This window comes from Centroberyx affinis, unplaced genomic scaffold (genome assembly GCF_046629955.1).
Source record: "Centroberyx affinis isolate AG114_WGS23_722 - 3 ecotype Tasmania unplaced genomic scaffold, CSIRO-AGI_Caff_v1 ptg001130l_1, whole genome shotgun sequence".
Lineage (NCBI taxonomy): Eukaryota > Metazoa > Chordata > Actinopteri > Beryciformes > Berycidae > Centroberyx > Centroberyx affinis.
In genome coordinates, this window is record NW_027279669.1 from 191,811 (window position 1) to 208,046 (window position 16,236).

Consider the following 16,236-nt stretch of genomic DNA (forward strand, 5'->3'; position numbering starts at 1 on the left):
CCTATACAGTGCCCAGAAACACACCTGGTTGGAAATAGACTCAATGCTATTTACATAGATAATACACATTATCAGTATGTAACTGAAGCAGGTTAACTCAAGTTGGACAGGAGGAGAGAGGAAAAGCAGTTTAAAGTGTTTGTGCTGCCGGCACAAAGGGCCTTAAGCTGACCTTTCATCCTCATATAACTGTACAAGTTGTTCTAGTAGTATTTGATTCATATAAAAATCACAGAGGTGGCCTTATAATCAATCAAAGCTTCCCCCAGTAATCCAATATCACTTTCAACTCAAACCCTAACCTCTAACATAAAATGCATCATCTCCCAAACTCTATATTGTTCCACAATATAACTGAACTTTACCTCAAGATGAAGTTGTGAGGCAAACTCAAACGGTTTCAAGCAAAAATGACAGTGTTCTGTGATTTTACTGAAAAGGTAAAATAATATACAACCCCATGATAATCAAAACATGGACCTGAATGTGGCAGATGTGGATGAAATCAGACCTGGGACAGTCAGAACGATATCTTGAGCATCATGCAAAGGCAAAATGATATTGCACTGATGATATTGCACTTTCCTGAACAATCCACTAGGGGGCAGCCAAGAGACATAGTGCGCAGCTGCCAACATCTTCCTCAATTCTCATGACCAAGGAGATCAAAGAGCCAAGAAGTTACTCAGACAGCATTTTGGAAACGATCATAAAATTGCCTCTGCTTACATGGATAAGGTTTTAAACTGGACACGTATTAAAGATGAGGATGTTCAAGCATTACAGGCATCTTCACTTTTTCTTCGAGGATGCTGCAATGTAATTTACAAGTCACGGTCCTGTTATCGAGCTTTTTATGAATTGGTGCAACAGTGCATTCCTGCAAGTTTATGTGACCAAAACAAAAGACTTGACACAAAAGAAAAAAATAATAATTATTATTATTGTTATTATTATTATTTCGGTTAGTTATTTTATTTATTTATTTATTTATTTATTTATTTTTCTTTTGCTTTCCTGAACTCAAATATATCAGTCATTGCCAGAACTTATGGAGCAATGTGTTTTTACAGCACCCCGAGTTTCAGAAAGGAAGCCATTTGAAGGTACAAATGTGGGACTTTAACTTTGAAATTCTCTAAACTTATACAGTAAAAATGCTTGATTTTGAGTTCGTATACAGTCAGGGTTGTCCTGAACTCAAATACTGTATATCAGTCATTGTCAGTTTTTTTTTTTTATTGCAACCCAAAATCAAATAATAAAGTAATGTCCCTCACAATTTCGTGGGATTTTTTAATTTATAAGGGACACTGATACCATGCTTTATGCTTCCTGTGAATATAATCCCATTCATCTAATTTCCATATGTTTTTAGTATATAGCCTGTGTTAACGCCTTATTTTGAAAACCGGACGTAGTCACATGTGTATCCTTGCGCCAAGTGCGACGCAATTTGATAAACTGTATTGCATTTGGTGTGCTCGGGTAGAATAAAGATGTCATAGCCTCTCTTCGGGTACGAGTTTCATACTGCAACACTTGTCTTTGCAAAGTGAGAAATCTGACAGAATAAAGTCGCTAACTCTCCCTGTCAGCTCAGCTCGCTCTGGGCCGTTTCAATGCATTTGCCATAAAGGTGAGAATACGCGCGCACTCCAAATTTAGGGGCGGCTGGTTTGACCACGGAGTTGCGAGTGACGGCTAGCTTGACCGCAGTCGTGGAAACCGTTTGACAAGAAGAGGACTGTTGTGGCTGTCAGAAATTAGCTTATTACACACGGCAACAGCCTGTATAACATATCAGTTTTTTACTTAGTGTAAATAAACAAAACACGGGGACATTTTAACTGGAGGAGAGGTTCGTTTAAAAAAGAAGGAACCGGTAAGTGTTGCTATTAGCTAGCCGTCTCCACTGGCTTGCATCGACTAGCACTGCTCAGCAAGCCCAAATAGAGAGGAGCTTCAGTCAGTGTTTCTGTGGCTGTCACTGAGTCATTAGCCAGCTAGCTAGCAATGCTATGCAAGATGCAGTGTAGCTATGCAATGCGTTATGTGTCTTGCGATTTGGCTGACCTTAAGCCGACAGCGAGTGCAACCAAAGGATTTTATAATGCCATGTAATTGCATTTTAGCGACTAACTACGTGTGTAAGCTATCTACAGAGAAGGTGCAGTCGGGGCTTGCAGTGGCAGCTTAGCTAACTAGCAGGCTAGCTAGCCGAGGTTTGACTTGGCTTGGCTGATGGTTCTGAGCTCATCACACTGGTATCTAAGCTGCCGTCCAGAATAGTAGTCTGCAGTGTTGACATGTCATGGAACAATATGTCTGATATTGTTGTCACTTTAACATATGTCATTACTAGCCCAGGCAGTAGCTAACTAGCTAGCCTGTGCCAAGCCATTATTTTCCAGTCTGCCTCTGTACTCACCACACCTACTATATCCAGTTGCTGTAACAGACTTGACTCAAACCTGTGTCCCACACATATTGAGCTGTTTAAGCAAACAGCAACCTGTCAGTCAGCCAGAGGAGAACTGTACAATAAAGCGAAACTGATGAAGGAGCCCTACCTGGGTCGTTTATAGTCCAAGTGCAAAACACCAGGTTGTTTTTTGAGAATGGGGACTAGGTATGCAGATAACCAACAGACAAGGAAATCTGTCTTTGTAGTTAGCACCTTACTGATCTTGGAGCTGTAGAGAAGACAACCTTGTAAATATGTCGAATGCACACAGAAGTGGTGAATAAGTTAAAAAGCCAAGAGGAGAATTGGACTTGGACATTGGATGTGGTAGGGCATGCATGGCTACTTACTCATACTAGCAACAATCTTTAAAGTTACCACAGCAGGTGTTTGTACCATGTTTCAGGTGTAACACTAACTACAATCTCAATCATGACAGCTGTCTATGAAGCCTGTGTACTAGTTATTCTACCAAATACACAAATAGTTTGTATAATGCATTAGGCTTATTATAGTTGTTGTCTGCTAAGCGTCAGATTGCTATGTGTGTGTTCTCCTCTCTGCTGGAGGTTGAAGAGAGTAGAGTGTTGTAAGATAAATCAGGCAGCATGATTTGTAATGTGTGTCCAAGTTTGGGGGTGTTTAACACAACTCTCATTTGGGAAATACCTGCCTCAAAAGCTAGAAAAAAAATGAGAGAATAGTGTTGTCATGCCAGCCAAAACTGGGCATACAGGTGAGGTACCTCAAATTCAGGCTGTTGTGACACCACTGCCCTTTCCTTGTTTTTGCTTATAGCTTGGAGAATAAAACAACCCTATTCTGAATCCCTTTAAACGTTTTTGTCTTTGTTTCCCAGCCGTGTATGGGCCAGGTGACTCCAGCCAGGCAGCATGAGCTCTAAGGGGGGCGGCACTGCCCTGACCCGCCGCAACTACAGACTGGCTTCAGACACAGACAAACCTAAAGCCACAGGTATGTGCGGGTATGAGACTATAGCATGTACAGGTAAGATACAGACACATATTTAAAGGGTCATTAAGTAGCCTAACCTATGACTTTTATTGACCTCTATTGGCAGCCAAGGGATTTGCAACAACATTGACATTTTTCTGGTACAGCTTATGGTAGCCTGTAATGGGCAGAAATATAAAGGTCACATTTTCACAATAGAATGAGTAAGCTAGTTAATTAGAGCAGAGATTCAGCAGAAACGTCTTGTGGAGAGGTAATTTATCACGATGCATATTAATATTGCTTTGTCATTTGTCATCTGTCATTTTGGGAAAGAACCAAACATGCCGATCGCTCACTCGTAGCACCATACTCCATCTTAGAGCAGTTCAAAATGCATGGGTGTGTGTGTGTGGAGGGGGTGGGGGGTTCCAAAACAGAGAGGAGAGTACGGGCCAGAAAGTTAGTTTTGGAAGCCAGAAATCTCAGCACCTGGCAAAGTAATCATTGAACAAGTGTTATTGCTCAACAATGCTATCAAACCCCCTGCAGATTTATTATGGCCATTTTGTGCTATGGGACAGTAAAAATCTTACTTATTGCACCTCTAATTACGTGAAACAATGGACAAATCCAAGACAAAGATGATATGCAAATAACAAACAGACAAATCTGAAACTATAGGTAAGGACTGCTGCAGGATTTTGACCAGATATACAGGTAAGGCATAGCTACAGACAAAGGCGACAGGTATTTTGGGTATGCAACTCCCATGCATTTCTACTGTTTCCTGCTTTTGTGTGGCAGTATATTATATTGTATATGTCTAATTAGAAGACATATGGACAGTCAACTGATAATTGAAATTGTATGCCATTCTTTCTTCTCCTCTCTTCCTCTCTGTCAGGTATAGTGAATGAGAAGTTACTGAGCGACTACCTATACCATGTGTTCCCTTCCACCAAGCAGGGACCTGCACTGGCTTCCCTCAGGTAGTGTACCGACTTGATCTTCTATCCTCTCTATCCCCTGGTCTGCCAGTAGCCCCACTACAGTAGAGTCTCATCAGTGTGTCTGGTGATGTTGTGTAGTGGCTAGTCCCTGGCTGTGACCGGAATGGATCACTATCTGCGTTTTAGGGCACTAATACGTATGTCAGACATTTGTTAGTGTCCAAATCGTAAAATTATATTGTGGAATGATTTTGAGGGCACTACATATTTCCCACAATGCACTGTAATATGTAGTGAACAAGCCTGGTCACTAAAACCATGAAAGTATACCAAAATGCATTGCGAGTCCGTCGTCACCTGGCTGCTACCAAGCAACCAAGTTGTAACCCTTCTGTGGTTTTATAATGATGGCATCCTCTTCTTCACCAAACCTCATTTACTAATGCAAGTAAATAAACTTTTTTTGATACCAAAAAGATGTCAAGCTATTCTAAAGATGTTTTCTTTTAACTGCCAATTAATAATTAATTATAAGTGCACGTTTTGTAACGCTAATTTGAGCTCGTTAACGCTAACATTAACATTAAGGTCTGTTGTTCAGGAAGGTATTTATCTCTAGCTGCAGGTTATACGGTACATAGCTTATTGTAATGTGTTTTTTGTTAATGTCAGGTAGTGAGAAGTCCAAAACGTGAAGGAAACCGCACACCTGGATTGGCGAAGTGCTGGCTGTGTGAAAATAAACAGAAAAAAGTAGCCACACACATAACTCCGATGCATAGAATATTTATTCACCGACATAAGGTCGGAAAAAGCCGAGATGGGAACGTCGGTGAATATTTTTTTCTGTTTAATGTCAGCTAGTCACACATATGTGGTTGGCTTTGAAGGAATATTAGTAACTTGTCAAATGTTAGCTGAAACATTTGTTTATGCGACTGGTGAATGCAGACGCAGGTTGATGATGAATGATGATGAATTAAGTGTCCGAATTCACTCATTAATCATGTGTGATTTACCGCTAATTAGTGCACTAATAGAGCAGCACTATATAGGGAAATACAAATGAGGGAATAGTGATCCATTCCCTGCCACAGCCCCTGTCTCTGGGACTACACTTTCCCCTGCTGGTCTAGGGTTGAATCTCATCAGAAACTTCTTTCCTTCGTTTCCCCTACATTGTGTCCCTCTCTGCTTTCTTAGTGTCCTTCGGTAAAACCTGAACCCCTCACTCTCCTTTGAAGCTGCACTGGGCAAGTTTTTTTTTAAGTAAAAATTCACCCCGTCTTATCAGCCTAAATCACAAAGTGGGGCTACAGTAGAGAAGATAAATTGAGAAATTGTGGTGTCAGGTTTGGACACTTCTCCGCCAACATGGAGTGGCAAAATGAAACTTGAGAGTGAAATATAAACTGTCTCCTAAACAGCAGTGAGCAGCGCTATGGCTGGAGAAAGCTGGACTCATCAGGTTAGATCTTTGCCTCTCTTGTCCATTTGTTATTCTAGTGTTACAGTGCCCTAGAGCCACTGGCCCCTTTCCCTAAGCCAGGCAGACTCATGTTACCCCAAGCAGCTCTATACATAGACACACACACACACACACACACACATACACACACACACAAATACATAGCTGCTGTAGTTTGATGTGGCTCCACTAGTGTTGATCTATATTGATACAGAGACTAGTAGCAGTGCTAGTACAGTAGGCTACATGTAATAAACTAGAAAATGTGCTCAGTAGGGCAAAGACCTCCACCATGTCTGAAAACCACCTTTTGGTTATATGCCATGCCCAACACCATGCCCCCTTTTGGCCAATTGAGATGAAAAGTTAATCAGTTCTTCCTTGGCCCATAACCAACCTTCATACCAAGTTTTGTACAAATCCATGTGTGACAACAGCAACTATCTAATCAACCAACATCAATCATTCACTGTGCCATCGAAAATAACTACTTTATTTTAGTCTGTGACATGTCAATTTACTTGTGACTAATTTACTGTCTTCATGGCTCATTAACCTAAAATTTATCACTAACTTCACATGGAGGACACAGTAATGTGCAATAAATAAAGCGAAGGAAACACAAAATAAATAACTACATTGTCCTACTTGTAATTACTGATTTCTATACTTGATGAGTGAATACTTCACATCAGAAGTTATCTTAAATAACTTAAAGACCTTACTATTTCTTTATTCTGAAACCATGCAGTAAGGAAACAAAGGATAGATTATTTAATATAAAATTGTAGGTTATTCAGATATTTACATGACAATATGAGTGCATTTGACTATAAGGAAACAGTAAAGTGATAGAAAGAATTGAACAATTTAGTTTAAAGGATAACACTGGTGTTTTTTAATGCGTTTCTTATCGTCAACAAATCCTATGAAAATAACAAAATCAGAAATTGATTTGTTTTGCTAACAAGTCTCGTCCATGTAGCCGATGCCCAATGAAGCCATGTCCCAGCAGCCATAGAACTCCATTGTATTAAAAAAACGATTAAAAACACGTCAAACAGCCATGCCGTTGCTCTGGGCAGCATATTTCATCATTGCGATGCATCGGCCCAGCCGACTTTTTCCTCAAACAACTTAATAAGCCGACCATAAACACGTTTCCATCTCAGGAAAGTAGTTCCGTAGCACCGAAAATAGTCCCCGGCGTACTGAAGAATTTGTTACCATTTCAATTTGATTTGGTAATAACTACAATAGCCTGACTTTTCATGATAACAGTTAGCGATTTTTTAAATGTAAACAAAGTCTTTGTGAGCTGTATTTCAAGGTTTTTAGCTTACAATTGGAGCCAATGACTTCCGGTTTGAAGGCTAAAAAGGGAGCGTGGGAAGTCAGAGTCAAAGTAACGGGAGTAGAGCAAACGCATTGTTGATTTTATTATTTTCATAGGATTTGTTGACGATAAGAAATGTATTTAAAAACACCAGCCGTATCCTTTAAATTAGTATTGATTTAGCCAAATTTCCATATATATTTACCGATAATTAATATTTAAGTAGATCTATAACTGCAGGTTAAAGAGATGAAAGTAGAATTTATGTGACTGCTCTATGTTGGGCTTTTCTTTGATCCCAAAGTTTTCAAGATGTGTTGTTTTAGGGGGCAGAGTGCATGGCAGCATTGTCAACAACTAAGAGTAAATGTTATGTATTTTTTTATTTTTTATTATACTTTAAAATTAAAGTCACTTTATATGTAAAATGCCAAGTTCCTTTCAAAGATTTTAGAAAAATTTGCTGTATCTCTGGTAATCTGTTGTTCTACATATGTTCATATTGTGACATGACCTGAACCTACAACCATGCTTGGCTGGCAAAAACTACCATAAAACCTCAATTAAAAGCCGAGTCCCAATTAAACACAGAGTCCCTTTTACTGGCCGGGTGTGGCTACACGTTTTGACAAATAAAGGCCGGTCTCAATTAGAAGCCGGTTGCAATTGATGCTGCGAAGCAGTTTTTTTTTTTTTTTTACTTGCACTCAAACGTGAGTCACATTTGTTGATCGCCATGGCGGCACAGAGAAAAAAGTAGTCTACGACCTGAAATTCAAGCTGTCAGTTGTCAAATTTGCTGAACAAAACAAAAAAGGAGAAGCAGCAGCAAGACATTTCTCCGTTAATCTTTTTTCGGCTTGTGAAACAATCAGAAAATAACGTTTTATTTCTCTGATTCACCGGCTTTCTCGCTACCACTACTCCCTCTCTTCATTCACTTTCTAGCTCGGTCGACCAGTGCTTCTCTCTCTCTCTCTCTCTCTCACTCTCACTCTCTCACTCTCTCTCTCGGAGCGAGATCAAATGAGTCATTCGTAATTGATATGTTATTCGATAGCCTAATTTTTTATATAAGTAATATTCATACTGGTTTAAATAAACAATTTGATAGTATTTCCCATCTTTGCTGAGCAAGAGTTTTGTGCGAAAGGAATTGAAGGCCTGTCCCATATAGACGCCTGTCCCAAATATAGGCCGGTTGAGTTCAGTGTTTGAAGCAAATAAAAGCCCGGGCTATTAATTGAAGTTTTACAGTATGTTTGGTTCTTCATGTAGCAAATGTGTTATTATTAAGTTTTTTTTTTTTTTTGTAATCTCAAGAAACCTGCATGAAATCACATTCTCTACAATAATTACTTCTACTAATTAAATATTTTCAAAAACGTATTTTCTTGCAAAATAAAAGTGTGTGTGTGTGTGCTGCAGTGTCCAGAGTCCAGTGTCTATGAACAGAAAGTAAACATAAACTACCTAGGATAGATAGCTCTATTTTGGGCTGATTGTTGAACTCTGGCTGTGGGTTTCATCGCTGGAGGCCGAAGCATCGGCATCTTCCTGTGCGATGCAGGTCTTTGTTTTCTCCCTCTGGCTGGGAGCTTGAACAGTGACTTAGTGGTCTTACTGTTCAGGGTCAGGGATGCAGCACAGAAATTTCCTGAAAAATCTGCTGACACCCTTCTTCTTCTTCTTTGCCTTTTTGGTTTCATTGCTGAAGGCCGAAACCTTGTCATCGTCCTGTGCGATGCAGGTCTTTGTTTTCTCCCTCTGGCTGGGAGCTTGAACAGTGACTTAGTGGTCTTACTGTTCAGGGTCAGGGATGCAGCACAGCAATTTCCTGAAAAATCTGCTGATGCCCTTTTTCTTCTTCGCCCTCTTGGTTTCATTGCTGAAGGCCGAAGCATTGTCATCGTCCTGTGCGATGCAGGTCTTTGTTTTCTCCCTCTGGTTGGGAGCTTGAACATGGACGTTCCAAGCGAAGTCCGCAGCAAAATAAACTTTGTCATCGTCCTCCACCTGTTCGATGCACAGGTTCTTCTTGTTCACCCGCTTGCCGTGGGTTTTCCAGTGTGCACCAGAAAATCTTCTTTTAGCCTTCTTTTTTGCCCACTTGCTGTGGGCTCGATCATTGAAGGCAGAAGCATCGGGATCTTGCCTTTGGATGCAAACCACCACATTTGCTTTTGCCCTCTGGATGGGGGATTGAACATGGACGTTCCAAGCGAAGTCTGCAGCGTAGTAAACTTCCTCATGGTCGTCTTCTATGTCAGGTGTCCAGGTCAGAGATTTCCAGAAGCCTCTGAAAAATCCCTTTATACCCTTCTTCTTTTTTGCCCTCTTGCCATGGGCTTCATCGCAGGAGTCTGAAGCATCATCTTCCTCCTGTTCGATGCAAGGCTTCTTTTTCCCCCTCTTGCTTTTCCAGAGTCCTCCAGAAAATCGTCTGCTACCCTTCTCTTTCTTCGCCCTCTTGCTGTGGGTTTTCCGGAGTCCTCCAGGAAAACTTCTGCTACCCTTCTCTTTTGTTGTCCTTTGCACTTGGCTGTCATCTGACTCAACTGCCTTGCTGATGTTTTTGCGCAGGCAGTTTGTGGCCAAGTTGCTAAGAGGAAGATCAGGGGTATCAGAGATGCTGCAGTCCACAGTGGCATCTGCCGCCTCATCATTTGGAGTCAAGCTGTCCATAACCATAACTGACTCAGCTCTTTCAGTGATAGCCCTGAGTTTGTTTGCCAACACAACAAGTTCCTTATCCATAATGTTGTCATTAATGGTTGTTTTTGGAGGTGCAGAGGGGCCTTCCACCTTTTGGGTCAAGTCGTCTTCAACCACAACATCAGAGACCTGGGTGGTACCAGTGGCCTGGGTGGTACTGGAGACCTGGGTGGGACCAGAGGTCTGGGTGGTACTGGAAGCCTCAGTGGTATCGGAGACCTGGGTGGTACCAGAGGCCTGGGTGATACCAGAGGCCTGGGTGATATCAGAGACCTGGGTGGTACCGGAGGCCTGGGTGGTACTGGAGGCCTTGGTGTTATCTGAGAACTGGGTGTTAGTGGAGGCCTGGGTAGGACCAGAGACCTGGGTGGTACCGGAGGCCTGGGTGGTAGTGGAAGCCTCGGTGGTAGCAGAGGCCTGGGTGGTACCTGACACCTGGGTGGGACCAGAGGCCTGGGCAGTACTGGAGGCCTCGGTGCTAGCGGATGCCTGGGTAGGACCGGAGACATGGGTGGTACCGGAGGCCTGAGTGATACCGGACACCTGGGTGGGACCGGAGGCCTTGGTGGTAGCGGAGGCCTGGGTGTTAGCGGAGGCCTGCGTAGGACTGGAGACATGGGTGGTACCGGAGGCCTGAGTGATACCGGACACCTTGGTGGGACTGGAGGCCTCGGTGGTAGCGGAGGCCTGGGTGGTAGTGGAGGCCTCGGTCTTAGCGGAGGCCTGGGTAGGACTGGAGACCTGGGTTGGACCGGAGGCCTGGGCGGTACTGGAGGCCTGGGTGGTAGCAGAGGCCTGGGTGGTACTGGAGACCTGGGTGGTACCGGAGGCCTGGGTGGTAGCAGAGGCCTGGGTGGTACCGGAGACCTGGGTGGTACCGGAGGCCTGGGTGGTAGTGGAAGCCTCGGTGGTAGCAGAGGCCTGGGTGGTACCGGACACCTGGGCGGTACTGGAGGCCTCAGTGTTAGCGGAGGCCTGGGTAGGACCGGAGACCTGGGTGGTACCGGAGGCCTGAGTGGTACCGGACACCTGGGTGAGACCAGAGGCCTGGACCCCCCACTGCAGTGAAACCAGACCGATGGGATAAATGATGATGTTGCCAGATCTCTCGAGAGTGTGTTGCTGAGACAGAGACAGGTCTCGAACAAAGTTAATTTTCTCCTGATTTGTCTGTCTGAAAAATGCCATTTTTGTGTCAGAATGTTCGGAAGATATGTAGCTGAAAAATGGGTCCAATATTTACTTTGGTGACTATGGGGCGAAAGAATCGGTCATAACCTGTGCTCACGTTCACTTCTCCCATTGGAGTGAATAGACTCAAGACCTGCCACTAATCTCCTAAAGGGGCGGGGCAGTGGCGAAACCCATGTGACACAGATACAGGAAATGACTCGCAGTTGCGCCGTCTCATTTCCAAACCGCCTCTGGCCTCACCTCGCGTGGCCCTACAGAGGTGTGTCCAAAGCCGAATGCGACCAATGATGGCTCGTTTGAAAGATTATAGCCTCGCCTATTGGCTAGAGTTGACAGACAGTTTTGAAACACAATGGGAGCAGACTGGGTTTGAATGTAAAGGCGTAACTTAGCACCCGATCGCTACTGTTGATAGCACACCTCTGCTGTCACTCAGAGTAGCTTGGCCAATACTCGGTCATTGGGGACGAAACTTACCAAACCGGTTCCAGACCCCTTTGTCTATCACAGACTAAGCCAATGGGCTTCTACACTGTCATATAGGGGAGGAACACAATGCGGAAGAAAGCACAGCCAAAGTAGCTTGCGGCTAGCACCGAGTCTGTCCGGCAGCTTCAACTAATCATATAAAATATTAAAGGCTACATTGAAAATTTTCAATCAGATTTTATTTAAAGGTCTTATATGTAACTTTTACAAACTTTTTACATGTATAAATCGTTTTTTATTGCCAATGTGTGAACGGGTTGTAACGTAACTTAAAAAATGAGACCTCAGCCGACTTTCTCCGTTGCCTGTAACAGTGTGTAAAGCTACAGTCTATGTGAAGGACTCGGGATGTTTTTTCTGCGAGATTCCAACGGATGTGACGTTATGCGCGCTCCCGTGGCTAGTCTCTTCAGCTTCGCTACCTCTATAGCTTGCTTGCTCGTAACGTAATACTTTCTGAGTGGATATGTTAGTTGGCTAGCTTGCCAAACACTTCACCAGCTTGATCCATAATACTAATTTATGTAGCTATTATGACAAATAGTGTTGATTTTAGCCAACAATAAATTATGTAACGTTACAAAGCAAAGGTGTATAACGATTGCCTTCTACTAGCCAAGAGCAATGCAAGGCAGCGGCGCACACGGGACAAGTTTGCCTTCAGGGCTTTCTGGTAGAAAGCCTTAGGGTAACCCTAAACCCTACCCAAACCATAACCGTGGATTTCTGGCAGAAAGGCTTTCTGGCAGAAAGCTCTGAAGGCAAACTTCTCCCGTGTGCGGCAGCGGCGGCCAAATAACGTTATCTAACTGTACACAAAGCTATGCTAAGTTTAGCCAGCTAGCTATAACTTAGCTACGCTGCATGGATCTGGCATTTGTACAGTGAACTACAATGCTGATTTACAGTCATGGTGAAATAAACAATGGTAAGCTGTAATGACACAGCAAGGTGAACTACAGTCATTCAGGAAATTATGAATACATATAACGTTACATATTCTGTGTAGTTCACTAACAGTTAGCGTTATTGCAGATAACAGATAGTGACATTGCTGAGCCTCACGGTGAAACTCCTCTTCCATCTCCCGTTCTACCTCTTCTTCCTCCTCTTCTGTAGGAAACCTCTTGGCTTCCAAGATCTTGGGGCTCACCTGGAACGACTGCTGTCTGAGGGAGAACCCACTGAGGAAAGCAGAGGTATACACACACTTACGCTTATACACACAGACACAAACACAGATGCTTGCAACCACACAAAGACGCGCAAACATGCAACACACATTTTGAGCCTTCAGACATAGTTCTCATTTCTTTCTATACTATCTGTAAAAGCTCATTATTCCATTTGTTTGAGCTGCTGATTCTTCCCCCTCCTTACTGTCCTTCAGGGTTTATTTAGAGAGTAATTGCATGTAATTGCATACGTATTGTAATCAGCCTCCCATTGAGAAGCAGCCGAAGTCTGGTGTTGCATATTAAATGGCTCTGGGTGGTCACACCTTGGGAGGCAATCAAGTATTTCTAAAACAGCTGGAGTCATGTTTAAGAGGTGGTGGAGAGTGTGTGTATAATTTAGTGGTGTGGCTGGGGGGTTCTGCATATTGATTGGTACTTATAGTACTTTGGGCATGGTGGTATAAATTGTATGAATCTGCAGCAAAGAAAAATTCTCTAATGTATTTATTTGGTTTTATTCCATTTATGACATGAATACATCAGTTTTACATGATGCAAAGACTGCTTTTTACACACTACTGAATGATCACTCTTATGATCAAGATTATGGTTAGATCATTTATATTGATCACTCTTTCTACGGTGTGTTTCTAGTTCTAGTGTATTCTCTTGCCAAACCATCCCATGGTCTTTAAGCAAACTTGAATTTGTAAGACAAAACGAGGGGGGAAAAAATGATTATTCTTTATCGCATTGGTCCTGGTCCCTAGGCTGTACAGACAGAACTTACACAGAGACTAGCCTATGCAATCGCACTATCATTTAACAATGTTGGCTGTCTTTCTGTTTCTGCAGATCAGCCCAATGAAGGTCGTTTGGGCCCTCAGACTGTAGTTCTGGATCACACCAGCGGCTTCGAAGGACTTCTGTTTGTAGACGATGATCTACTAGGGGTGAGATTGCATATTATACACTGGGTAGTTTCAGCCAAGTAGTAAAGTAATGCTTTATTGGTTGCAATCCCAGCTCTTTAGGTAAACAGGGAGCTAGTTAACAACCTCTCCTGTTTTCTCCAGTTTATGATTCCTATGTTTGTACACTACTTTGAGAGAACTTTTCAGACAGTAACCGTTACCACGCCACATACCTATTACATCACCATCATAACTACAACCACAGTAGAGTACGCCCTCTCGGCTATTATTTCTACATGGAACGATTTTTATTTTGTCTCTACGTCTGTGTTCCCTTATTCATTCTCCTTTCCTGCTCCACTTTTAATGAGACATGACAGCTCTTCCGCAAAATATGGTCTTGGAATACATCATCTAACAAGTGACATGCTTTGTATTTTAATGCTTCTAGGTCATCGGCCACAGCAACTTCAGCTCCATCAGAGCTACTACATGTGTATATAAAGGTAAATGCCTCTCAGACAGGTCGAGCAAACTTCCTCCTCTGTATATCCCAATTTATATCATGAGAAGTACAAACAGATGGACTGCATGGTCTATAAGAGGCAATGTCACAGTTCTTTTGGATTACTGCATATAAAGTGGAAAGTGTGAAAGGATTTTTTTGACATGTGCCTGATTACTACTGGTGCATACAAACTTGCCTCATAGTTATCAAGTGATGGGTCAAATTTAAGATGTTAGTGGTAGTAGTAGTAGTACTAGTTCTTACACTCTATTAAGTATTAAGTATTCCAAGAAACAGTACATCCAACAACACAAAGACATAAGCACAACACGGCACACTTGAACCATGTGATGGCCTTGTGCTTAACCGTCATCGCCATAGTGTTGTGTCTCATGTGAAGTTCTTTATGTCTATAGAAATGTCTTTATGTCTTTAGAAAATGGGCTGGAGTTTTTTAAGAAAAAACTAACATATCATGCAGTGTGTTGTATGAGGGTTGAGGTTGTTCTTTACAGCAGATTATTATCAGATCAGTTTTTATAGGCACAGACAACCCTGATTAGAGTAGACACAGTGCAATGCAGTATTTCATTGCATTTTTACACTGTATTCATTCATAGAAGAGCAGCAGAGTGTGATAGCAGAGCAAGAAGATTACCACCAACGCTACAGTGAATAACAGTATAATTTAGCCCCTTCATGTTTAGAATTGGGAATAGTAATGATAAAGTATCAAAGAAAACCCTTTTCTCATATTGATTCTCTCTCCAGGGAAATGGGCGTACGAAGTGCTGATCTCCTCCCAGGGGCTGATGCAGATAGGGTGGTGTACGCTCAACTGTCGCTTCAACCAGGAGGTACACACACACACACACACACACACACACACACACACACATATATAGTACGCATACATGGAGAGACTACAATGGCTTCAACTATTGATTGTTCTCATTTTTAAATAATCTATTGAATTTTCTGTTGAACGTTTTAATAATCTGTAATAAACACATATTTTACACATTTCAAAATATTACAAATCAATAATCTATAATGTCTGTTTAATCTTATCCGTAAAATAGTAATTTACAAGTTAAAATAAAGAGTCTGTATTAGTGCACTTAAGATGCACCTATCATATAATTTTTTTTTTTTACTATTTTCCAGGAGGGTGTGGGGGACACTCCTGACTCGTATGCCTACGATGGGAACAGAGTGCGCAAGTGGAATGTGACTACCACTAATTATGGCAAGGTGAAGGAGAATACAATAATTAAATTCAAGATGGTGATGAAGGGCAGAGATTGTCTTGTTGTATTACATAGCTATAACAAGCATGTTGAATTTTAAGCATTGTTGTATGTTCCATTGAAAAAATACGCCTTGAGGAGGTTTCAAGAGAGAGTCATCAATCCTGAGTATTTATATGCATTTGTTTGTAGTATTTTACCAACATGACTGATGTTCAGTGTGTTTTATCTTTTTTCAGTCGTGGGCAGCTGGAGACATTGTGAGCTGTCTGATAGACCTGGATGAGGGAACCATAACGTTCTGCTTGTAAGTCAAACTAACTCGGTTACATTACTGTAAAACCAGCTCACTTGCAATACTCTGAAGAATACTTGGCCTTCATTCCATATCGTGTGTGTGTGTTTTCTTATTGGTTCAGGCATAATTCTAATCAGTACAGTATCTTTTCCACATGATGTAAATCTGTCAGTTCTAACTGTCCCGTTTGACATGTAGTGGTTGAACTGGCCAATCTCGTTCTTGATCACTCTGTTTTATTCTAAAAGCTGTTAAAAAATTAAACTGGTTGGTCAAAGTTTGAATGCACTTGCCAATGGGACTGATTGGTGAACATGTTTGATGCAGTGTCTTGATGCTGTGTTTGTTTTGTGTGTCCTCAGGAATGGCCAGTCTCTGGGCACAGCCTTCACTAACATTAAGATGGGTCCCGGCATCGCCTACTTCCCTGCCATCAGCCTCTCCTTCAAAGAGTCGGTGGCCTTCAACTTTGGCAGCAGACCTCTCAGATATCTTTCCAGCCCAATAGGAAA

General features: G+C 42.2%; 1 protein-coding gene across 1 annotated transcript; it reads left to right on the plus strand.

Moving 5' to 3' along the window:
- Positions 1-1,736: 1,736 nt before the first annotated feature.
- On the plus strand, positions 1,737-16,199 carry LOC139647918 (E3 ubiquitin-protein ligase RNF123-like; the record flags this gene model as incomplete). The annotated part of the gene is made up of 10 exons (XM_071523924.1): positions 1,737-1,885; positions 3,327-3,442; positions 4,329-4,413; positions 12,696-12,775; positions 13,610-13,707; positions 14,120-14,174; positions 14,948-15,033; positions 15,344-15,430; positions 15,666-15,733; positions 16,087-16,199. Coding segments are annotated over exons 2-10 (754 nt in total), but the record flags the coding sequence as incomplete, so codon positions are not given.
- Between the last annotated feature and the right edge of the window lie 37 nt (positions 16,200-16,236).